General features: G+C 41.9%; 1 protein-coding gene across 6 annotated transcripts in view; it reads right to left on the bottom strand.

The window, feature by feature from the left end:
- The window catches only part of LAMA2 (laminin subunit alpha 2), a 1447346-nt gene that overhangs the window by 1105971 nt on the left and 316288 nt on the right, over nt 1–25087 (bottom strand). For all 6 annotated transcript variants that reach the window (XM_073676060.1, XM_073676058.1, XM_073676059.1 and 3 more), the window contains exon 4: nt 16284–16526. In XM_073676060.1, coding sequence (XP_073532161.1) covers nt 16284–16526 — 243 coding nt within the window. The remainder of the gene's footprint in view (nt 1–16283; nt 16527–25087) is intronic.

Here is a 25087-nt window from a genome sequence, read left to right as displayed (position 1 = left end):
AAATCTGGTGGAGCTTATTATAGATGGCCTAATATAATCAGTGCTGCACACTGCTACAAAACCCAAATTATTTTCCAGTCAAGATACAGATAAACATGATTAGTAATTTGAAAGCTTAAAACGGTTGGTGAGGTGATTTTAACCAATCATCAAGCTTTTACTCTCCCCAGGATGACACAGGGGTAGAAAAGTCGTTTCGGATCCATGATTTACTCATCTTGAATGTGAGTCTGTCTACATTATCAGTGGAGAGCCGCGTGCGCTTATCTGTCAGCACACCACCAGCAGCGCTGAACACACGTTCAGACAGAACGCTGGCTGCAGGGCATGACAAGATCTCCAAGGCGTAAGTGGCTAGCTCCGGCCATTTATCCAGATTGGAAGCCCAAAAAGAGCAAGGGTCCAGTGGCACAGTCATGGCTTCAATGTTTACTTGGAGATACTCCTGTACCATCGTCTCTAGGCGTTGACTATGTGTCAGACTTCTTGTCTCCTGTGGCCTTGCAAAGGATGGGCTAAAAAAGTGTTGAAATGATTCCCCAAAATTGATGTTACCAGCAGATACTGTGGTTCTGTTACGGTTTGAGTGCTGAACACTCGACGGTCCCACGGTTGGCAAGTTGGAACTGTGAGATTCACTACGTGCACCACTGGTGTTTTGTGGAAAAGCACATGTAAGATTCTGCAACAGTCTCTGCTGATACTCCTGCATGCGTGCATCCCTTTCTATGCCAGGAATAATTTCTGCAAATTTACTTTTGTACCGGGGATCTAACAGTGTGGCAACCCAGTATTCAGGATTATTTCTAATTCTCACAGTTCGAGGGTCATGTTGCAGGTAGTGCAGCAAGAAGGCACTCATGTGTGTTGCGCATCCAGGAGTCCCTGTTGTGTTGGTGGCGAGGTAACAATCATGCTTCCTTCCTCTGTCCTCTCCCCTCAACCTCGCACAACAGAAATGTGATCAAGGTCTCCCTCATCTGATGAGTCTTCCATCAGTTCGTCCTCCACTTCTTCCTGGTCTACTGCACCTTCCTCACTAGTTTGGCTGCTACCATGCGCCCTGGTAAAACCATCTCCCCCACCCTCACATGCCTGCCGCCTTGGTGCTGCCTACCGTCTGGACATTGCAGATGTTAGCCCTTCCGCATACAACTCCTCCTCCTCTACTTCCTCCACCTCCTCTTGTGCCACCACCTGACTCCGAATTCTGTTTACCATGTGCTCCAGCATGTAAATCACCGGAATAGTCATGCTGATAATGGCATCGTCAGCACTAAACATCTTCGTCGCCATTTCAAAACTGTGCAGAAGGGTGCATAGGTCCCTGATCTGAGACCACTCCTCCAGCGTGATTTGCCCCACCTCTGGATCTCGTTGGCCCAGGCTATACGTCAGAACGTATTGCACCAGGGCTTGTCGGTGCTGCCACAGTCGCTGCAGCATGTGCAGAGTTGAATTCCACCGGGTAGGCACATCGCATTTTAGCCGGTGAAGTGGCAGGCCCAACGACTTCTGTAGAGATGTAAGTCGCTGAGCTGCGGGATGCGAACGGCGGAAGTGAGCCACAGCGCCCGTGCGCTCTGCAGAAGGCCATCTAGTCCGGGATAGTGGGCTAAAAATTGCTGGACAACCAGGTTCAACACGTGAGCCATACAAGGCACGTGTGTGACATTGCCCCGGCGAAGGGCCGCAACCAGGTTTGCAGCATTGTCGCACACAGCCTTCCCTGGTTTCAGGTCCAGTGGAGACAACCATTTATGAAATTGGTTCTCCAGAGCTGACCACAACTCCTCAGCTGTGTGACTCACATTTCCCAGACATTTCAAAGTAAAAACCACCTGATGACGTTGAGCCCTACTGCCAGCATAGTAAGGAGGTGTGCAGGATCCCTTCTGCGCAGTTAGAAAGCTTGTGGCATGACCAGACAGGCTTTGGGTGCAGGTGGAGGACCGAGAGGAGGTTGAGGAGGCAGAAGCAGTGGAGGAACTTTGAGATAAAGAGGATTGACGCACAACTCGTGGGGACGGCAAGACTTGGACAGCAGCCCCTTGTCCTGCTGTCACCATAGTTACCCAGTGCCCAGTCAGCGACATGTAACGCCCCTGTCCATGCCTACTCGTCCAAGTGTCTGTGGTGAAATGCACCCTGTCACACACAGAGTTTCTCAAAGAAGCGGTGATGTTGTGTGCGACATGCTGGTGGAGCGCAGGCACACCTTTCTTTGAGAAGTAGTGCCGACTGGGCATCTGGTACTGGGGCACTGCGACGGACATAAGGTCTCGAAAATCCTCTGTGTCCACCAGGCGGAAAGGCAGCATTTCTGTAGCCAAGAGCTTGCAGATGGTGAAATTCAACCTCTTAGCTTTCTCATGGCTAGGAGGAAATGGTCTTTTACTTGTCCACATCTGAGGGACCGAGGGCTGGCTATTGTGCTTAGACGGGGTTGATAAGGGTGTCCCCGGCAAACTGCCGGTCTGTGAGGAAGATGCAGGCGGACATGTTAGGTTGCCTTGATCCAAAGGTGGTGCTATCGATGTCGGACAGCGCTCAACACCAGCTGGTGTTACCACTCCAAAGAAAATGATGACCTGCCAATCACGCTGGCTGTTGCGGGTAAAGAGGTGGCAGGTCTGCACCCCAAAACAGGTGTGACTGCTGTCCCCCCAGTCACAGAGGATGAAGAGGCCGCGGATGCACAAGATATGGCAGACGGTGGTTGGCCCGGCCGGCTAGGCCGTATTGTAGCACAGTGAGCTTCCCACTGCAACTTATGCTTCATGTCCTTGTGCCGGTTCATGCATGAAGTACTCAAGCTATGTATTTTTTGGCCTCTACTTAGCTTTTGCTGACAAATGTTACAAATAACACGAGTTGGGTCATCTTTATCGATCTGAAAAAATGCCCAGGCTATGCAAGGCTTAGCACCCATGCGACCTGAAGAGCCACCACGACTTGTGGTAAGAGGCAGAGTTGTGTTTGAGGATGCAGTTGTTGATGTGCTTCCAGTACTACGTCTCTGTCCAGGAAGGCGCAACCTGACCTCGTCGTCACTAGCATCCTCCTCCACCTCCTCTGCTGACCTCATCTCTTGGCTGACTGTGGGTTGACAGTAAGTGGGATCTCCAACCTCATCATCATCACCCTGTGCGTTATCACACCCGTCGTCCTCAGAGCCAACCTGTTCCTGCCCTGACAAAAAACTAAAGTTGTCGCTCCAATCAGGTATTTGAGTCTCATCATCGTCTTCCTCATTGTCTCCACCAACAGGAGTTACAGTTTGGGAATGAGGGTCTACATTATGGTCAGAACCTTCTGCATCTGGTCCTGGATCCGACTCATAAAGATTCTGGGCATCAGTGCAGATCATTTCCTCGTCTGGATTCACAGAAGCGCTGGAGTCGACCTCTGATTCCCAAGCTATAGTATGAGTAAACAGCTCTGCAGACTTAACCATCTGTTCTACCTCATACTCAGATGGGCAGCTGGAGATTTGGGAGCTGTGAGGAAGCAAGTGCGATTGGGGTGACACCTTTGAGGACTGGAGTATTTGTGATGTTGAAGTTGATGTGGAAGAGAGCCCACTTAAAGGAACACTTGATATCCGTTGAAGCACCTGCTGTTTTTGTGCATCATCTGGAATTTGTAGCGATTGGCGTGGCAGTAAGAAAGGGATCTTATCACATTGTCCGCTAAAAGAAGTAGACATTTTAGTTTGGCTGGAAGATGGTCTTTCTTCTGCAGATGTTACTGTTGCTTTAACACCTACCCCACTGACACAACCTTTTTTCCCCTTCCCAACACGTCTATTCCCCTTTCCACCAGCAGCAGGCCTTTTTCCACTCATTTTGGTGGTTAACTAATTCACAACTCTGGAGTTGTTTGCACAAAAAAACAATGGATGGGAAGCGAGCAGAGCTGAGTGGCCAAACTGTGGTATTAGGCCAAAATTATTGGCTGGGTTAGATGCAGAAAAAAATTATATTCAATTTTGCAACCTGATGGAGGTCAGTATAGATGGACTAATAGAACAAGTCCCACACACAGCTAGAAGCCCAAATATTTTTTCAGAGGTAGATGCAGAAAAAAATTGTATTCAGTTTGCAACCTGATGGAGGTCAGTATAGATGGACTAATAGAGAAAGTCCCACACACTGCTAGAAGGCCAAATATTTTTTCAGAGCTAGATGCAGATAAAAATTATTTTTAATTTGCAACCTGATGGAGGTCAGTATAGATGGACTAATAGAGAAAGTCCCACACACTGCTAGAAGCCCAAATATTTTTTCAGAGCTAGATGCAGAAAAAAATTATATTCAGTTTGCAACCTGATGGAGGTCAGTATAGATGGACTAATAGAACAAGTCCCACACACAGCTAGAAGCCCAATTATTTTTTCAGAGGTAGATGCAGAAAAAAATTATATTCAGTTTGCAACCTGATGGAGGTCAGTATAGATGGACTAATAGAACAAGTCCCACACACAGCTAGAAGCCCAAATATTTTTTCAGAGGTAGATGCAGAAAAAAAATATATTCAGTTTGCAACCTGATGGAGGTTGTAAGAACTCTCCTGTTAGTTTTTTTTTTGTTTGCTGGTCACATGACCATTTTTGCCTATTTAATCCGGCTCCGCCCTCCTGGCCTTGCTGGACTTCATTGTATTTACTACTCTTGAGCTAGCTTGGTGCTCTGTTACCGTTCTCTGTTAGTTTTGCTAGGTCTTCTGACCTCTATGCTTTTTGTTGTGTGTTTGTCTTTAACTGCTACTATTTCTGCTAGGAGGTGTCCAACTTATCCCAGTCCCTAGTTCTTGTAGGGATCCCCCCCTCACATCTATAGGTCTTCGTACAGACTAGCCGAGGACTTTAGCGGGTCTGATCGCAGGATCAAGTTCCCCGTTACATCGTAGGGATCTAGTTTAGTTATATTGTAGGGACAGATCTCCTGTCTTTCCTTAGTTCCTGTAGCAGATCATAACAGTAAGTCCAGCCAAAAAAAAAAAAATAATAATTTTTTCTAAGGAAAGACCTCCAGTTTTCCATCATGGTCTCGGCTCAAGATTTGGCTCAACGCTTGCTGGGACTCTCTCTGGAGGTGGACAAGCTCCAACAACACGTGAGTAGCTGTTCTGGAGCACATTTTGTGGAACCAAAGGTACGTCTGCCTGATCTATTTTTAGGCGAACAGCAAGATTTTTTTTCTTTTAAAAATGCTTGTTTATTGTATTTTCGTTTGAGACACGGATACTCTGGTGATGAATCACAGCGCATAGGGTTCATAATGTCACTTTTGCACAAAGATCCTCAGGGATGGGCCTTCTCTCTCCAACCTAGTGATCCGTGCTTTAGATCAGTGGATAGTTTTTTTTCTGCTTTGGGTTTGTTGTACGATGATCCTGATCGTGTCTCATCTGCTGAGTCTGAATTGAGACATCTGAGGCAGGGATCAGGTAATGTGGAAAAATATTGTTCTCACTTCCGTCGGTGGTCTTCCCAGGTGGGGTGGAACGATTCGGCTTTGAAAAGCTTGTTTCTTGCAGGGCTTGGTGAAAGGGTTAAGGATTTACTGATTGCCACACCTGTAAACTTGCAGGAGGCAATGCAATTAGCTATACGGGTGGACAGGAGACTGCGTGCAAGGGTTAATGAGAGCAAATCCTCTGCTATGTCAGCTCCGAGTCCTGAGAGGGTCTGTGCTGACAAAGGAGAGCCGATGGAGATTGGGGCGATGGCACCCCGCTCTCAGGAAAAAGACCGCAGGCTTTCTGAAGGTTTGTGCTTCTATTGCGGAAATTCTGGTCATTTTATTAAGAACTGTGTGCTTCGTCTGAAGAAAGAAAAAAAAATGGTCAGTCATGCACAAATAGCCTGTTTAAATTCTAAGGGAGTATACCTATCTGCTGCTCAGGATGAATTAATTGAATTTCGGGTTTTTGTGGATTGCGGTTCTACTCTGAATGTGATTGATGGGGGATTCTTGGAAAAACTTAAATTAAAACCAAAAACTTTGTCATCCCCTATTACTGTGGTTTCTGTTGATGGCTCTCCCTTGAAGAGTGTTACTCATAAGGTCTGTGAATTTCCCCTCACTATTAATGGTATTCATCAAGAGAATTTGGATTTGGTAGTATTAAATAATTTGCCTTCTCCAGTAATATTGGGGTTGCCCTGGTTAAAATTGCACAATCCTGTACTGGATTGGTCTACCAATGAAATTAAGTCCTGAAGCCCTAAGTGTTATGACAAGTGTTGTAACGGGCGCATTGCTGCTGTGGATAAAGGGGAATTACCTGTACCTACTCAGGATTTTTGGAGATTTTTTTCTGAGGAGGAGTCACAAATTTTGCCTCCCCATAGAGACTATGATTGTACCATTGAATTTGTCCCTGGAGCGACTCTTCCTAAAAGTCGTTTATTTAATCTTACTATTCCTGAGAGAAAGGCTTTGGAGGAATACATACAGACAAGCTTGGCCGCCGGTCACATTAGGCCTTCCAAGTCTCCTGTGGCTGTTGGATTTTTTTTTGTTAAAAAAAAAGATGGCGGGTTACGTCCTTGTCTGGACTTTCGTGAGATTAATAAAATTACTGTACGCAATCCTTACCCACTGCCATTGATTCCTGATTTATTTAACCAGTTAGTGGGGGCCAAGTGGTTCTCTAAAATTGATCTCCGGGGGGCATACAATTTGTTGCGCATGAAGGAGGGTGATGAATGGAAGACTGCTTTTAACACTCCTGTGGGTCATTTTGAGAATCTGGTTATGCCTTTTGGTCTTACCAATGCTCCAGCATTTTTTCAGAATCTTATTAATGACATCCTTAGACCTTTAATCGGCAAAAATGTGGTTGTGTATTTGGATGACATTCTGATTTATTCGCCTGATCTGGAGTCTCATTGGCAGAGCGTACGTGAGGTTTTACAGTTATTAATGGACAATTCGCTTTTTGCTAAGTTGGAGAAATGTGAGTTCGCTGTACAGAGAATTAGTTTTTTGGGTTACATTATCTCCAGTGAAGGTTTTGAGATGGATCCGGTTAAAGTTCAAGCTGTGCAGGAATGGCCTAGGCCTATTGGTTTGAAATCGATACAGAGGTTTTTGGGTTTCGCCAATTATTACAGAAAATTCATAAAAAAAATTTCTATTATTGTCAAACCGCTGACCGATCTCACCAGGAAAGGTGCTAATGCGGTTCAGTGGACTTCTGAGGCCATTGAGGCTTTTGTGCTTCTTAAGGAGAGGTTCACCTCTGCTCCCATCCTTATTCAGCCTGATGTGACTAAGCCGTTTTTGGTTGAGGTTGATGCTTCCTCTGTGGGGGTCGGTGCAGTGTTGTCTCAAGAAAATAAGGATGGAATACATCCCAGTGCCTTTTTTTCAAAAAAATTTTCTGAGACTGAACTTAATTACGATATTGGTAATCGGGAATTGCTGGCTATAAAACTCGCATTTGAACACTGGCGTCATCTCTTGGAAGGTGCTGAATTTCCCATTCAAGTTTTCACTGATCATAAAAATCTGATCTATCTTGATGCTGCCAAGCGCTTGAATGCCCGTCAGGCTAGGTGGGCACTTTTTTTCTCGGGGTTTAATTTTTCCGTTACTTATATCCCGGGTACCAAGAATGTTAAAGCGGATGCTTTGTCTCGCAGCTTTTCTCCCATGGTCGGTGCTGAGGAGGAAGAGGAGAGCATTTTACAAGAAGGTGTTGTGATTGCTGCTTTGGACTCCGTTTTGGAGGATGAGATTCTTAAAGCTCAGGAGAATGCCCCATCTAACACTCCTCATGGGAGGTTGTTTGTGCCTAGGACCTTTAGGAGAGATTTGTTTGTTGAGTGTCATGAGTCTCGGTTGGCAGGTCATCCAGGAATTTCTGAGACCAAGAGACTTGTGGGTCGCAGTTTTTGGTGGCCTGGATGGCAGAAGGAAGTCATTAAGTGGGTGCGTCAATGTACTGTGTGTGCTAGATCCAAGTCTTCGCATGCTCCTGCTGCGGGGTTGCTTTGCCCTCTGGAGGTTCCTAGTGCACCTTGGACACATCTGGCTATGGACTTTATTACTGACCTTCCCCCCTCTGAAGGTTTCACGGTCATCTGGGTGGTCGTGGACCGTTTTAGCAAGATGTGTCACTTGGTTCCCTTCATCAAACTGCCTTGCGCTAAGACACTCGCTAAGGCCTTTGTCAAGGAAATTTCAGACTAAATGGTGTTCCTACTGACATTGTTTCTGATAGGGGACCTCAGTTCGTGGCTCGTTTTTGGCGTGCCTTTTGTGACAGGTTGGGAGTTCATTTGTCGTTTTCATCCGGATATCATCCTGAGTCTAATGGCCAGACAGAAAGGAAGAACCAGGATGTTGAGCAGTTCTTGCGTTGTTTTGTGGCAGACAATCAAGAGGGGTGGTCTGAGTTTCTGCCACTTGCTGAATTTGCTCTTAACAACCATACATCCTCTTCTGCTGGGTGTTCGCCTTTTTTTTGTTGTTCTGGGAGACATCCGTCTTTTGGGTCATTCTCCAAATTGGTATCGGCTGTGCCTGAGGAGGAGAGTTTTTCCGGTAATTTGGAGAGAGTTTGGACGGATGTACGTGGTAATCTTCAGGAGGCTAACAAAAAATCTAAGAGGTACTTTGATAGGAAACGGCAAGAGGTTTTGTTTGCTGTTGGTGACATGGTTTGGTTGTCCTCTAAGAATCTGCGATTGGGGATTCCTTCTAAAAAATTGGGTCCCAAGTTCGTAGGGCCCTTTAAGGTGCTTCAGATAGTTAACCAATCTGCTGTTAGGTTGGAGGTTCCTATCTCCTGGAAGATTAACCCAGTGTTTCATGTTTCTCTGTTACAAAGAGATGACGTGTCGGATGATGACGCCTCTGCCACTGTTCCTCCGGTGGTGGAGGACGGGGAATATGAAATTTCCCGCATCCTAAATTCTAGACGGTATAGAGGGAGTTTGCAGTATCTCGTCGCTTGGAAGGGTTTCGGACCTGAGGATAACTCATGGGTGAGGGCGGATGATGTTTCTGCTTCCAGACTTGTCAGAGCGTTTCACAGGAGGTTTCCTGATAAGCCTGGGCCTAGGGGATCCGGAGGATCCTCTTAAAAGAGGGGGTACTGTTAGAACTCTCCTGTTAGTTTTTTTTTAGTTTGCTGGTCACATGACCATTTTTGCCTATTTAATCCGGCTCCGCCCTCCTGGCCTTGCTGGACTTCATTGTATTTACTACTCTTCAGCTAGCTTGGTGCTCTGTTACCGTTCTCTGTTAGTTTTGCTAGGTCTTCTGACCTCTATGCTTTTTGTTGTGTGTTTGTCTTTGACTGCTACTATTTCTGCTAGGAGGTGTCCAACTTTTCCCAGTCCCTAGTTCTTGTAGGGATCCCTCCCTCACATCTATAGGTCTTCGTACAGACTAGCCGAGGACTTTAGCGGGTCTGATCGCAGGATCAGGATCCCCGTTACATCGTAGGGATCTAGTTTAGTTATATTGTAGGGACAGATCTCCTGTCTTTCATTAGTTCCTATAGCAGATCATAACAGAGGTCAGTATAGATGGACTAATAGAGAAAGTCCCACACACTGCTAGAAGGCCAAATATTTTTTCAGAGCTAGATGCAGACAAAAAATTATTTTTAATTTGCAACCTGATGGAGGTCAGTATAGATGGACTAATATAGAAAGTCCCACACACTGCTAGAAGGCCAAATATTTTTTCAGAGCTAGATGCAGACAAAAAATTATTTTGAATTTGCAACCTGATGGAGGTCAGTATAGGTGGACTAATAGAACAAGTCCCACACACTGCTAGAAGGCCAAATATTTTTTCAGAGCTAGATGCAGAAAAAAATTATATTCAATTTGCAACCTGATGGAGGTCAGTATAGATGGACTAATAGAGAAAGTCCCACACACTGCTAGAAGGCCAAATATTTTTTTAAAGCTAGATGCAGACAAAAAATTATTTTTAATTTGCAACCTGATGGAGGTCAGTATAGGTGGACTAATAGAACAAGTCCCACACACTGCTAGAAGGCCAAATATTTTTTCAGAGCTAGATGCAGAAAAAAATTATATTCAGTTTGCAACCTGATGGAGGTCAGTATAGATGGACTAATAGAACAAGCCCACACACAGCTAGAAGCCCAAATATTTTTTCAGAGGTAGATGCAGAAAAAAATTATATTCAGTTTGCAACCTGATGGAGGTCAGTATAGATGGACTAATAGAACAAGTCCCACACACAGCTAGAAGCCCAAATATTTTTTCAGAGGTAGATGCAGAAAAAAAATATATTCAGCTTGCAACCTGATGGAGGTCAGTATAGATGGAGTAATCGAAAAAGTCCCACACACTGCTAGAAGGCCAAATATTTTTTCAGAGCTAGATGCAGAGAAAAAATTATTTTTAATTTGCAACCTGATGGAGGTCAGTATAGATGGACTAATAGAGAAAGTCCCACACACTGCTAGAAGGCCAAATATTTTTTCAGAGCTAGATGCAGATAAAAATTAATTATAATTTGCAACCTGATGGAGGTCAGTATAGATGGACTAATAGAGAAAGTACCACACACTGCTAGAAGGCCAAATATTTTTTCAGAGCTTGATGCAGACAAAAAATTATTTTTAATTTGCAACCTGATGGAGGTCAGTATAGATGGACTAATAGAGAAAGTCCCACACACTGCTAGAAGGCAAAATATTTTTTCAGAGCTAGATGCAGAAAAAAATTATATTCAGTTTGCAACCTGATGGAGGTCAGTATAGATGGACTAATAGAACAAGTCCCACACACAGCTAGAAGCCCAAATATTTTTTCAGAGGTAGATGTAGATAAAAATTATTTTTAATTTGCAACCTGATGGAGGTCAGTATAGATGGACTAATAGAGAAAGTCCCGCACACTGCTAGAAGGCCAAATATTTTTTCAGAGCTAGATGCAGACAAAAAATTATTTTGAATTTGCAACGTGATGGAGGTCAGTATAGATGGACTAATAGAACAAGTCCCACACACTGCTAGAAGGCCAAATATTTTTTCAGAGCTAGATGCAGATAAAAATTATATTCAGTTTGCAACTTGATGGAGGTCAGTATAGATGGACTAATAGAACAAGTCCCACACACTGCTAGAAGCCCAAATATTTTTTCAGAGCTGGATGCAGACAAAAAATTATTTTTAATTTGCAACCTGATGGAGGTCAGTATAGATGGACTAATAGAGAAAGTCCCACACACTGCTAGAAGGCCAAATATTTTTTCATAGCTGGATGGAGACAAAAAATTATTTTTAATTTGCAACCTGATGGAGGTCAGTATAGATGGACTAATAGAGAAAGTCCCACACACTGCTAGAAGGCCAAATATTTTTTCAGAGCTAGATGCAGAAAAAAAAATTATTCAGTTTGCAACCTGATGGAGGTCAGTATAGATGGACTAATAGAACAAGTCCCACACACAGCTAGAAGCCCAAATATTTTTTCAGAGGTAGATGCAGCTAAAAATTATTTTTAATTTGCAACCTGATGGAGGTCAGTATAGATGGACTAATAGAACAAGTCCCACACACTGCTAGAAGGCCAAATATTTTTTCAGAGCTAGATGCAGACAAAAAATTATTTTGAATTTGCAACGTGATGGAGGTCAGAATAGATGGACTAATAGAACAAGTCCCACACACTGCTACAAGGCCAAAAATTTTTCAGAGCTAGATGCAGAAAAAAATTATATTCAGTTTGCAACCTGATGGAGGTCAGTATAGATGGACTTATAGAACAAGTCCCACACACTGCTAGAAGCCCAAATATTTTTTCAGAGCTAGATGCAGAAAAAACTTATATTCAATTTGCAACCTGATGGAGGTCAGTATAGATGGACTAATAGAGAAAGTCCCACACACTGCCAGAAGGCCAAATGTTTTTTCAGAGCTAGATGCAGACAGAAAATTATTTTGAATTTGCAACCTGATGAAGGTCAGTATAGGTGGAGTAATAGAACAAGTCCCACACACTGCTAGAAGGCCAAATATTTTTTCAGAGCTAGATGCAGAAAAAAATTATATTCAGTTTGCAATCTGATGGAGGTCAGTATAGATGGACTAATAGAACAAGTCCCACACACAGCTAGAAGCCCAAATATTTTTTCAGAGGTAGATGCAGCTAAAAATTATTTTTAATTTGCAACCTGATGGAGGTCAGTATAGATGGACTAATAGAACAAGTCCCACACACTGCTAGAAGGCAAAATATTTTTTCAGAGCTAGATGCAGACAAAAAATTATTTTGAATTTGCAACGTGATGGAGGTCAGTATAGATGGACTAATAGAACAAGTCCCACACACTGCTAGAAGGCCAAATATTTTTTCAGAGCTAGATGCAGAAAAAAATTATATTCAGTTTGCAACCTGATGGAGGTCAGTATAGATGGACTTATAGAACAAGTCCCACACACTGCTAGAAGCCCAAATATTTTTTCAGAGCTAGATGCAGAAGAAAATTATATTCAATTTGCAACCTGATGGAGGTCAGTATAGATGGACTAATAGAGAAAGTCCCACACACTGCTAGAAGGCCAAATATTTTTTCAGAGCTAGATGCAGACAGAAAATTATTTTGAATTTGCAACCTGATGGAGGTCAGTATAGGTGGACTAATAGAACAAGTCCCACACACTGCTAGAAGGCCAAATATTTTTTCAGAGCTAGATGCAGAAAAAAATTATATTCAGTTTGCAACCTGATGGAGGTCAGTATAGATGGACTAATAGAACAAGTCCCACACACAGCTAGAAGCCCAAATATTTTTTCAGAGCTAGATGCAGAAAAAAATTATATTCAGTTTGCAACCTGATGGAGGTCAGTATAGATGGACTAATAGAACAAGTCCCACACACAGCTAGAAGCCCAAATATTTTTTCAGAGGTAGATGCAGAAAAAAAATATATTCAGTTTGCAACCTGATGGAGGTCAGTATAGATGGACTAATAGAGAAAGTCCCACACACTGCTAGAAGGCCAAATATTTTTTCAGAGGTAGATGCAGACAAAAAATTATTTTTAATTTGCAACCTGATGGAGGTCAGTATAGATGGACTAATAGAGAAAGTCCCACACACTGCTAGAAGGCCAAATATTTTTTCAGAGCTAGATGCAAAAAAAAATTATATTCAGTTTGCAACCTGATGGAGGTCAGTATAGATGGACTAATAGAACAAGTCCCACACACTGCTAGAAGCCCAAATATTTTTTCAGAGCTAGATGCAGAAAAAAATTATATTCAATTTGCAACCTGATGGAGGTCAGTGTAGATGGACTAATAGAATGATGCTATGCCCAAAAGATTTTACTTCACTAGGTGCAGTAAAAAAATTGGTATTCTATACACAGGTGGTATATCTTGCAACACAGATAGGCTACTCCACTGACTAACGCACTCTGCAATAGGCCAAAAAGGATTAGCTTTGCTAGATTCAGCCAAATGCTGTGAAAAAAACTTGCACAGCACTGGCACAGACCTGCCTGGCAAAAACTGATAGGAACTGATGTATCCTAGTCCTGAAAAGGACTGCAATTACAATTAGTCTTTACTCCCAACCTATCTATTTAAGAGTACAGACCTGCCTGATAAAAGTCATAGGAAATGCTGTAACCTAGTCCTTAAAAGGACTGCAATCACAACTATTCCCTACTCCCAAGCTATCTGTAGATTTGTACGAAAATTGGCTTGAAATTAACAAGGTATAGCGCACACAGCAACAGCGGTGCCGTCTAACACGCAGCTGCAGCAGTGAGAAAATGGTGGCGACGGGGAAAATGGCTTGGTCTTATAGGGCAAGGACATGTGACATACACTGCCAATGACAGATGCCCTTGCTTGTGTGAAAAAAAGCACTTCGCTCCGTGTGTGCGCTGCTGATAGGCTGACAGATTGCACCTCCCCACTGTAAATGCGGGAAAGAGAAAAAAAAATGGAGATCTTCATTATTCCTGCAGAGATCCATCCCCTGCCCCTCCCCCCGCCCCGCTGTACACTCAAACTGCGTATTAACATAAATTTTCATCATTACTGAGAAAAAATCCAGTTATGATTTTGGTGCACGAACAGTTATCGAACATAACCTCGAACAGCCAAATTTTTCTCAAATCGTTCGTGTTCGCCGTACGGCTCGAACACCGCCCAAAACAGCTCGAATTTGAGATTGGCGAACAGTTCGAGTCGAACAACGCTCATCTCTAATGCTGAATCCACACCACTGCCTATGCAGAAAGCTGCCAAACAGTGGTGAGGGCAGGGTTATGCAGCAGAGCTCATGAGTATGCAGGACTTCTTGCAGTGGCATAACTTAAAACTTGTGGGATCCAATCAAAAATCTAAAACAGGGCCCTAAACTGTCACTGGTTTGAAATAGTAATAGTCATTTCATAAAAGGCAAAGAGACATTTTTCTCACCCCCCTCACCTCTCCATCCCAGGCTCCTGAGTCCGGGCGTGATTGCAACTCCTGCAGCTATTATAGTTATACACTTGACCACATGGCAGCAGGTTTAATAGTCCACAAGTGATAATCTCCTGCTGATAAAGCAGTGATTATATAGAAACTACAGCAAGCAGCTCAGTAAGTGACACATTTCTGGAATCAGGGTTTCTATCTCTATTTTATGCAGCTCTCATATTAGGCGACGAAAGCTTTGTGACAAATTCCCTTTTATCACCATTACCTAATTATATTTCATAAGATTTATATATGACATTAAAGGTTTAAAGGAGTTTTCCCACAAACAAAGCAAATATTAATTAATAAATCTTGAAATAATAGTAACTTACACAATTGGATGTGATTAAAAATATTGTTCCTGTGCTAAGATAATGTTATAAATGTGCCCCTGCTGTGTACTGTGTAATGGCTGTGTCTGACCGTACAGGAACATGGTCTGATCATACACAGCTCCTGGGCAGGGGAGGAAGCAAAAGAGTATACAGATATTACAGAATTGGATCGCAGCTGATTCTTCTTGTGAGGCAAAACATTTCACTGCCTGTGTTTAAGCAATGTTTTACCTCAAAGAAATAATCAGCTGTGACCCCCTGCTGTCCTGTCTATAGACTCTTTTGCCTCATCCCCGGCTCAGAAAAGGTGGTATGCTCAGTTCATGTCCCTGTACGGTCAGACACAGCCATTACACAGTACACAGCAGGGGCACATTTATAAGATTATCTCAGCACAGGAACATTTTTTTAAACATCCAATTGTGTAACTTATAATTATAAGTTACACAAAATCAGTCAATTAAAATATTGATTAAAATTAACTTTGTTCTTGGGAAAATCCCTTTAAAATTTAAAGAGGACCTGTTAGCTTTCCTGATATATCTGCTTAGAATACACTTGCATTCCCCAAAGAGCAACAATTCGGAAGCATCTTTCCTATGCCTCTGTGTGGAGCTGTTCTACTGTTGCTCTACTTGGAAATGTATGAATCCTTTGAAAATTAAGTGTTGCTAATCATTTTATGTAAAGTGTGTTGTTACATCCTGTGACACTCCCTGAGCAGTGATATTTGTGTAAAATGTTGTAGAAATACACCCTTTTAACAAAGAGAATGGTGATGTCAATGTGTTAATACATTATTATTATTACACAGGAGACATTTCTGGAGAGCAGGTGGGTCTTCTTTAAAGATAATATACTAATATCTAAGCTCGTTCTTGACTTCTGTACTCTGTTTCATAGCTGTCTCTTTGCATTCATTTTTCTCTAACTTGAACTTTTATTATGTTATGTTCTTAAAAACATTTGCTTACTGTTGTTATTTTAATGCATTTAGCTTATTTATTCCACTCTTAAGTGCTGTTTTACTTTTTGGTTTATCTGAGAAATGGGGCACAGAGACTTCGGTACAATGCACGGGAATATAAATGCATACACAAGTCTCATTAGTATACAAAGTAAATACATTTAGCACAAGTGTATTAAACAATCACAAAATACTGCTGCCATCGCTGGCATTTATGCATAATGTAATGAATTTTCTTTTTCAACTTTCAACTTGCGGGTGCACCTTTCTGTCACCTTTGCTTCTCTATCTGTCTCCTTTGTGCTGAAACATTACTCAGTGGAAATGTAAATGGATTTCCCAATTCCACCCCCCACCCCTGCTATGTTACAGGCAATCAGAGAACACTGTCAGCCTGCAGTGTGCTGCTGTCAAGGAAATAAAACCTGTCAGTTAGAGCACGGTTAAGTCAGCTTTTGGCGCTGTCAAATCTTTACAATTGCTTCATTGCACAATTTACCTCTCCATTTTCAAGTGGGTGAATCTTTGAATAATGAGATGTACAGATAACTTCATCGTCCTGCATGTACGAGGGAACGCCAGGTCGTGGAACAATATTATAGCGGGTCAAACACTCACTGTCCGTGATGGCATAGTACTGCCATGGTTTATAACTGATACCATCGAGAGATCTTTCTAAAATCCAGTTTCCGGGCCGAGGGGAGTTGGCAGCTTTAACGATAACATAAGCAATCTGGAAAACCTGCAGAAAGAGACACAACATTTTTTTAACACACTGATACAAAAATTGTATATTAAACAGTTCTATCCAGTATTGATATAACAACATACTAAAGCATGGTACTGATATAGTATTCACATTTTAATCAAAAAGGCACATATTACATCGACATTGCAGTGTTTTATTTCAATGTTCCCACACATCACAACAATGTGACATTAAAGGAGTTTTTTCCATGAACAAAGTAAATTTTAATTAATAGATCTTGGAATAAAAATAAGTTCCACAATTGGATGTGATGAAAATAAAATGTTCCTGTGCTGAGATAATCTTATAAATGTGCCCCTGCTGTGTACTGTGTAATGTCTGTGTCTGACCATACAGGGACATGGTCTGATCATACCACATCTCCTGGGCGGGGGGGGGGGAGTAAAATAATATACTTACATTACAGCAGGAGATCACAGTTGTGAGTCAAAACATTTCCCTGCCTGTATTTAAACAATATTTTACCTCAAAGAAAGAATCAGCTGTGATCCCATGATGTTCTGTCTGTATACCCTTTTGTTTCCTCCCCTGCCCAGAAGCTGTGGTATGATCAGACCATTTCCCTGCACGGTCAGACACAGCCATTACACAGTACACAGCAGGGACACATTTATAAAGATTATCTCAGCACAGGAACGTTTTTTTTTTAAATACATCCAATTGTGGAACTTATTATTACTCAAAGATCGATTAATTAAAATACTCATTAAAATTAACTTTGCTTATGGTAAAACCCCTTTAACCCCTTTAAAGCCCATGATGTACTAATACGCGTCAGTGCCCTGGGCATTAAGAGCCTGACCCGTATTAGTACGTCATCGCGATCGCGCGCGCACACAGGCTGTGCGGGCGCGATTGCCGCCGGGTGTCAGCTGATTGTCACAGCTGACACCCGGTACTATGTGCAGGGAGCGGTCCCTCACCGCTCCCAGCACATTAACCCCCGCAATGCTGCGATCAAAGTCGATCGCAGCATTGCGAAGGCAAGGGGAGGTGATCGCAGATACTCACCTCCTTTTCCGGCCTCCAGCGCTGTGTGCCGCGGCTTCCCGGGTGTTGCCATGATGACCCGATGTCGTCATGACAACATCCGGGTCACCAGACAGCAGGAAGATTGTTTGGACATGCGCAGTGCATCTCCAAACTTTCTTCTCCCTGTCCAGCGCTGACTGCCTGCATGGCACAGGGATGGTGCTCCATCCCTATGCTGTGCAGGCGATCAGAATAAAAAAAGTGAAAGTCCCATAGTGGGACAAAGTAAAAATTTAAAAAAACTCCCAAAAAGTGAAAAAAAAATAAAAAATTGTAAAAATATTAAGAAAAAAAAAAATATTCCACTAAAAATAAAAATAGAATGTACCCATCAATAAATATTATTATGAAAAACAAACAAACAAACAATAAAAGTACACATGTTTGGTATCGCCGCGTCCGTAATGACCTCCTGGCCTATAAAACTGTTCCACTAGTTAACCCCTTCAGTGAATATGGTAAAAAATAAAAATAAAAAACAAAGCAAAAAATAATGATTTATCATCATACTGCCAAACAAAAAATGGAATAACACGCGATCAAAAAGACGAATATAAATAAAAATGGTACCGCTAAAAGTGTCATCTCGTCCCGCAAAAAACAAGCCATGATACTGCTCCATCATCCGAAAAATCAAAAAGTTACAGCTCTCAGAATAAAGCGATGCAAAAGAATAATTTTTTCTATAAAATAGCTTTTATTGTGTAAAAGCGGCAAAACATAAAAAACAATATAAATGTGGTACCACTGTAAACGTACTGACCCGAAGAATAAAGCTACCTTATCAATTTTACCACACCCGTAGCAGAATAAAAAAATGTAAAAAAACACAATTCCTGAATTGTTGTTTTTTTTTTATTCTGCCTCCCAAAAATAGGAATATAAAGCGATCAAAAAATGTCACGCGCCTGAAAATGGCACAAAAAAAACGTCAACTCATCCCGCAAAAAACAAGCCATCACATGACTCTGTCGGCCAAAATATGGGAATGCAAAAACTAGATTTTATAAAATATGTGTCTTTTAGTGTGTGACAGCTGTCAATCATAAAAACCCGATATGATTCTGGTATCGCTGTAATCGCACCGATCCGAAGAATAAAGTAATCTCATCACTTATACCGCATGAGGAACTGTGTAAAAAATAAACGCTAGGGCTGGGGTTGGGGTTGTGCTAATGTTAGGGTTGGGGTTGTTTTTTTTTTTCAAAAGTAAAAAAAAAAAAAAAAAAAGATGACGATATGGCGACTAGTGTTGAGCGCAAGCGCTCTCTACTTGAGTTTACATCGGGTGCTCGGGTATGCATTGAGTATCGCTGGTGCTCGAGTCTCCGCCCCATATTCTTCGCGGCCAAAAAAAACTCGCGGGGATTGCCTGCCATGCACGAGCGATCCCAGCATGTTTTTTTGGGGGCATCTAATAACCGTGAAACATCCGGACGGGGACTCGAGCATTTCACTTGAGCACCCGTGAAACATGGTGCATACCTGAGTACCCAATGCAAACTCAAGTAGCGAGCACTTGCGCTCAAGACTAATGACAACTTATTCAATATGATGACCTAATGTTATCAAATTCTGTGTCGTACCTCTGGGTTCAAAATGTTCACTATACCCCTTAATAAAATCCTTGAGGGGTACAGTTTCCAAAATGGGGTCACTTGTGGGGGAGCTCCACTGTTTAGGCACATCAGGGGCTCTCCAAACGCGACATGGTGTCCGCTAACAAATTGAATGGAAAATTGGCTCAAATTGTTAGCGGACACCATGTTGCGTTTGGAGAGCCCCTGTGTGCCTAAACATTGGAGCTCCCCCACAAGTGACCCCATTTTGGAAATTAGACCACCCAAGGCACCTATCTAGATGCATAGTGAGCACTTGGAACCCCCAAGTGCTTCACAAATTGATTCGTAAAAATGAAAAAGTGTTTTTTTTCCACTTTTTCATTTTTACAAATCAATTTGTGAAGCACCTGGGGGATCCAAGCTCTCACTATGCATCTAGATAGGTGCCTTGGGGGGTCTAGTTTCCAAAATGGGGTCACTTGTGGGGGGTTTCCACTGTTTAGGCACATCAGGGGCTCTCCAAACGCAACATGGTGTCCGCTAACAATTTGAGCCGATTTTCCATTCAATTTGTTAGCGGACACCATGTCGCGTTTGGAGAGCCCCTGATGTGCCTAAACAGTGGAGCTCCCCCACAAGTGACCCCATTTTGGAAACTATACCCCCCAAGGCACCAATCTAGATGCATAGTGAGCACTTGGAACCCTCAGGTGCTTCACAAATTGATTCGTAAAAATGAAAAAGTGGAAAAAAAAATACTTTTTCATTTTTACGAATCAATTTGTGAAGCACCTAGGGGTTCCAAGTTCTCACTATGCTCCAAGATAGGTGCCTTGGGGGGTCTAGTTTCCAAAATGGGGTCACTTGTGGGGGGTTTCTACTGTTTAGGCACATCAGGGGCTCTCCAAACGCAACATGGTGTCCGCTAACAATTTGAGCCGATTTTCCATTCAATTTGTTAGCGGACACCATGTCACATTTGGAGAGCCCCTGATGTGCCTAAACATTGGAGCTCCCCCACAAGTGACCCCATTTTGGAAACTAGACCCCCCAAGGCACCAATCTAGATGCATAGTGAGCACTTGGAACCCTCAGGTGCTTCACAAATTGATTCGTAAAAATGAAAAAGTGGAAAAAAAATACTTTTTCATTTTTACAAATCAATTTGTGAAGCACCTAGGGGTTCCAAGTTCTCACTATGCATCTAGATAGGTGCCTTGGGGGGTCTAGTTTCCAAAATGGGGTCACTTGTGGGGGGTTTCCACTGTTTAGGCACATCAGGGCTCTCCAAACGCAACATGGCGTCCGCTAATTATTCAAGCAAATTTTACAATCAAAAAGTCAAATGGCGCTCCTTCCCTTCCGACCCCTGCCGTGCGCCCAAACAGTGGTTTTTCCCCACTTATGGGGTGTCTGCGTGCCCAGGGGAAATTGCACAACAAATTTTGGGGTCCATTTTTTCCTGCTACCCCTGCGAAAATAAAAAAAATTGGGTCTAAAGTAACATTTTTGTGAAAAAAGTTAAATGTTAATTTTTTTCGTCCACATTCCAAAAATTCCTGTGAAGCACCTGAAGGGTTAATAAACTTCTTGAATGTGGTTTTGAGCACCTTGAGGGGTGCAGTTTTTAGAATGTTGTCACTTTTGGGTATTTTCTGTCATAAAGACCTCTCAAAGTGACTTCAAATGTGATGTGGTCCCTAAAAAAATGGTTTTGTAAATTTTGTTGGAAAAATAAGAAATCGCTGGTCAACTTTTAACCCTTATAGCTCCCTAACAAAAAAAAATGTTGGTTCCAAAATTGTGCTGATGTAAAGTAGACATGTGGGAAATGTTACTTATTAACTCTTTTGTGTGACATATCTCTCTGATTTAAGGGCATAAAAATTCAAATTTTGAAAATTGCAAAATTTTCAAAATTTTTGCCAAATTTCCATTTTTTTCACAAATAAACGCAAGTGATATCAAAGAAATTTTACCACATTCATGAAGAACAATATGTCACGAAAAAATAATCTCAGAATCAGGGGGATCCGTTGAAGCGTTCCAGAGTAATTACCTCATAAATTGACAGTGGTCAGAATTGTAAAAATTGGCCTGGTCATTAACGTGCAAACCACCCTCGGGGGTAAAGGGGTTAAGGCAAGGAGCTTCTTTTAAATTTCACAAACTAGGTTTCCACAGTACAACATGGACTTTTAATGGGCAAGGTGTTGAATAAATGCAGCTCCACTGATGCTTGATTATCTCAATAAGACCCCCCAAAAAATTCCACATGGAAAATTGCATTTGATTGATCTTTTATTCACTCAAAGTAAGCAATGCGTTTAACCCACAAAATGTAGTCTTCATCAGACACAAAATCAATGAATGGTAATAGGTTTATAAACCCCATAAAACCAGAAATAATCAGTCCAACCATAATTTAAAAATATATGTATACATGAATTATAATTGTTTGTTTTAATAAACATATGTTGTTTTTTTTATGAATATTAGACAAATGAGGAATTTCTGGCTTTATTGAGTTTTAAACCTTTTATCATTCACTGAATTTATGTAAGCCTGATGAAGACTACAGGTCACAGTTCAAACATGTCGCATGCTTTGAGTGAGTATAGAATCAATTGAGTGCAATTTTCCATGTGGAATTCTTTTTGGCTAATGATGCAATAAACCTTTAATGGAGCAGCGATCATATAGTGCTTTGGCGAGGGAAGGTCCTTTTTGCATTCCTTGGCCTATTCTGTTCCAGTGCCCTTTCTTATTATGGTTTGGGAATCTATGGCCCTTAGAGCAATGTAATAGCAGTAATACCTGGTGATATGTGGTCTTTCGGTGTTATGTCCACAGTACATCATCTTAGTGTGAGCATTACTCCTGTATGACATCTTTTATCTGATCTTTCACTTATACCAGGAAGCACGTTCTTCTCTTTTGTGTTGCTTCAATGTAACATGAATGTTTTTTATCACCATTTGTCACACAGTATTTTAATATAAATCTTATGACAAAAGGTCTAAGGTGTAACGTTTCTCCCTATGGAGAGTGACACAGCAGCTCTGGCACATCAAGGTAAGGAGGCTTATTCGCCATGCAATGCTCCTCTGGGAAATGTAATATGCAAATTGCCTCTTCAGAGAAAAAGAGGACTTGCACTCTATAGCGCCACCTATTGGAAGCAGCAATCCTACATGACGGCTGGTGTTTCTAGCCTGGGAGGGGGCCAATATACCTGGGCTATTAATATCAGCCCCCAGCTGTCTGCCTAGCCTTTGCTAGCTATTAAAATAGGGGGGACCCCACGTCATTTTTTTGGGTCGTCCCCCATTTTAATAGCTAGTAAAGGCTAGGTATTCAGCTGGGGGCTGATATTAGTAGCCTGGGAAGCTCCGTGGGTATTACCCCCTTCCCAGGCTTCAAACATCTGCCCCAGCCGTCTGCTTAACCTCCGCTAGAGACTAAAATTACGGGGAACCCCACGCCAATTTTTTTTTTAATGAATCCTTTATTTTAACACTAAATGACAAGTACAGTAATCAACACTATCACTGTAATTATTATATACGTGACTGACATGTTTCTATCTATCTAATCTATGTGTGATGCTCTATTCTTTCTGTTCTAAATTGTCGGGTACCGGTGTATGCCGCTGCTGAATTGCCGGCCGGCTTTTTTAAAGAGACGGGTGCATGAAAATCGGAGGGCACTAGAGTGTTCCAAGTGCCCAGCTATGTTTTTCATGCACCCTCCTATATACCATGCCTGCCTGTCTGCCTATATATTCTGCCTGCCTGATCTTAAATTGAGCACCGTTCCCATCGATTTGGGCAATTTTTGACCTTCTGCAGACCGCCGGGGGGGACCACTAGAAAAATGCTCGAGTTTCCCATAGACTTACATTGGGCTCATTGCTCGGGTCGAGCACCCGAGTATTCCAATGTGCTCGACCAGAGCTTCGAGCACCCGAGCATTTTAGTGCTCGCTCATCACTACACATGACCTATCAAATGATTTATCACAGGGGATCATGTGACATGTCACGTGATACATTGGGTAATTGGGGGGGCCCACCTTTTAAATTGCCCGGGGCCCTGACTACTCTTAATCCACTCCTTATTGCAGAGGTGATGGACGTATCATCAAGGTATCAGAAATTGCCACAGGTTCTTTCATCTATGCAATACTAGGGAAATCCTGAAAACATGATCTGTTGGGGGCCGTGAGGACTGGAGTTTGGGAATCACATTTTTAAATGGCGAGGAATATTAAAGGCTAATATACCCTTTCACACAGAATATTTTTAGTTGTTCATTTGCTTCTTCTATGCAAAGTTATGCAACTTTCTAAAAAGTCTTCAAAAAAACCTTTTCTACCATTTTGCGGCTGCGGAGTGTTTGTTAGTCCTTTATCTAACTGATTGCTTTGCAGAAGTATTACAAATCCATAAACCTAACATTGTCCTCCTTATTTGCACCTAAAGTTTGGAATAATGATTTCTACTTTTTTAGGGTATGTGCCCACGTAGCGTTTTTCAAGCGTATTTGCTAGGGAATTTCCGCAGTGGAAACGCTTGTAAAACGCTTGTCAATCCGCACCCCGTGGTCCCCAATGAGAATTCGCAAGTTCTATGCCCATGCTGCGGATTTTTCTGCAGCGTTTTTGATGCGCAAAAAAATCCGCAGCATGTCATTTAATTTTGCGTTTCCGCATGCGGAATTGCCTTTGCAATGCAATAAAAAACGCAAGGCAATTCCGCATGTCAAAAACGCACGAAAAATGCGCGATAAACGCTTGCGAAATTCCGCATGCGTTTTTCCGGGAGAGGACATGCGGAAATGAAGCAGAAATTTTCTGCTTCATTTCCGCAACGTGGGCACATAGCCTTTAATTCAATATTGAAAATTTCAAACTATGATCCCAAGTTTAAACCCGCTCCTCAAGTTTTGGCTTAGATAGATAGATAGTTTACAGATTAGCATGCCGTTTAAAACATTACTGTAGTGGAATGGCAGTAGCTTGATTCCGAAAAAGATAGGACAAAATATCAGTGCTATTATTCTAATTATTTTAAGATTAACAAGACCTACCTTAAATTCTGCTCTCAAATCTAAGCAATCTTAAGATTTTGTCTGTTCCACTTATGTCTCAAAAAAAGCTTTAGAAAGTTGACCATGTACACTGGTTCAATATCTGGGTCAATTTTACTATTTTTTGAAAATGCCATTATCGGCTTCTCTGTAGGAACATAAGGTAGCTTTGTTCTGATTCCTAAACTAATTAGCATTCTGAACAGACTTGCACTGCACATCAACTTTCTAGTTTCCTCCTTTGGATGTCTCCCACTCCCTTTATCGGATTTCTTTCATCCTGTCACTCTGTTCTAAAACATACATGAATAATAAAAATGCATGCACATCATTACCTCAAAGAATCTGTCTCACAAGAGAAGACAAATTACATTCTTAGACATATTCACACTATTCTGGTCCTGGAATATACGCTTTTTTCTACCATTCATCTATCCCTGCTAGTAAAGAAAGCTATCAGAATTACTTAAGTCATACTGAGAGTATAGATGGTTGTAACAATTGTGATTCTGTATTTTCAATGCCACAGTCATGTATCTGAGTCTTCATCACACATGCAAGTAGGGTAAGTTATTCATGTATTTAAATATAAAAGTAGTCACAACCATCATTGACAAATTATCAGTTATATTTCTGCTAAGTGCTAACCCTTTAAAAGTGTTCTGCAGTGTAAAAAAGCTTAATGATGAATAATGAAATGTTTTACAGCTTTCTAATATAACTTGTATTTTCACTATTCAACAGTTGCAAGACCTCTGCTTGCCATCAGTGAAACAGTTTACTCTCTGAGGCTAAAGATATGTTCATTACATGTCCTGCCGACACAGATAAGTTCAGAAGGGTACATTCA

Source organism: Phyllobates terribilis, unplaced genomic scaffold (assembly GCF_046119375.1).
Source record: "Phyllobates terribilis strain yellow unplaced genomic scaffold, ASM4611937v1 Scaffold_3__8_contigs__length_932513732, whole genome shotgun sequence".
Lineage (NCBI taxonomy): Eukaryota > Metazoa > Chordata > Amphibia > Anura > Dendrobatidae > Phyllobates > Phyllobates terribilis.
Note: the sequence above shows the minus strand (reverse complement) of the source record. Positions and strands in the feature narration are given on the sequence as shown.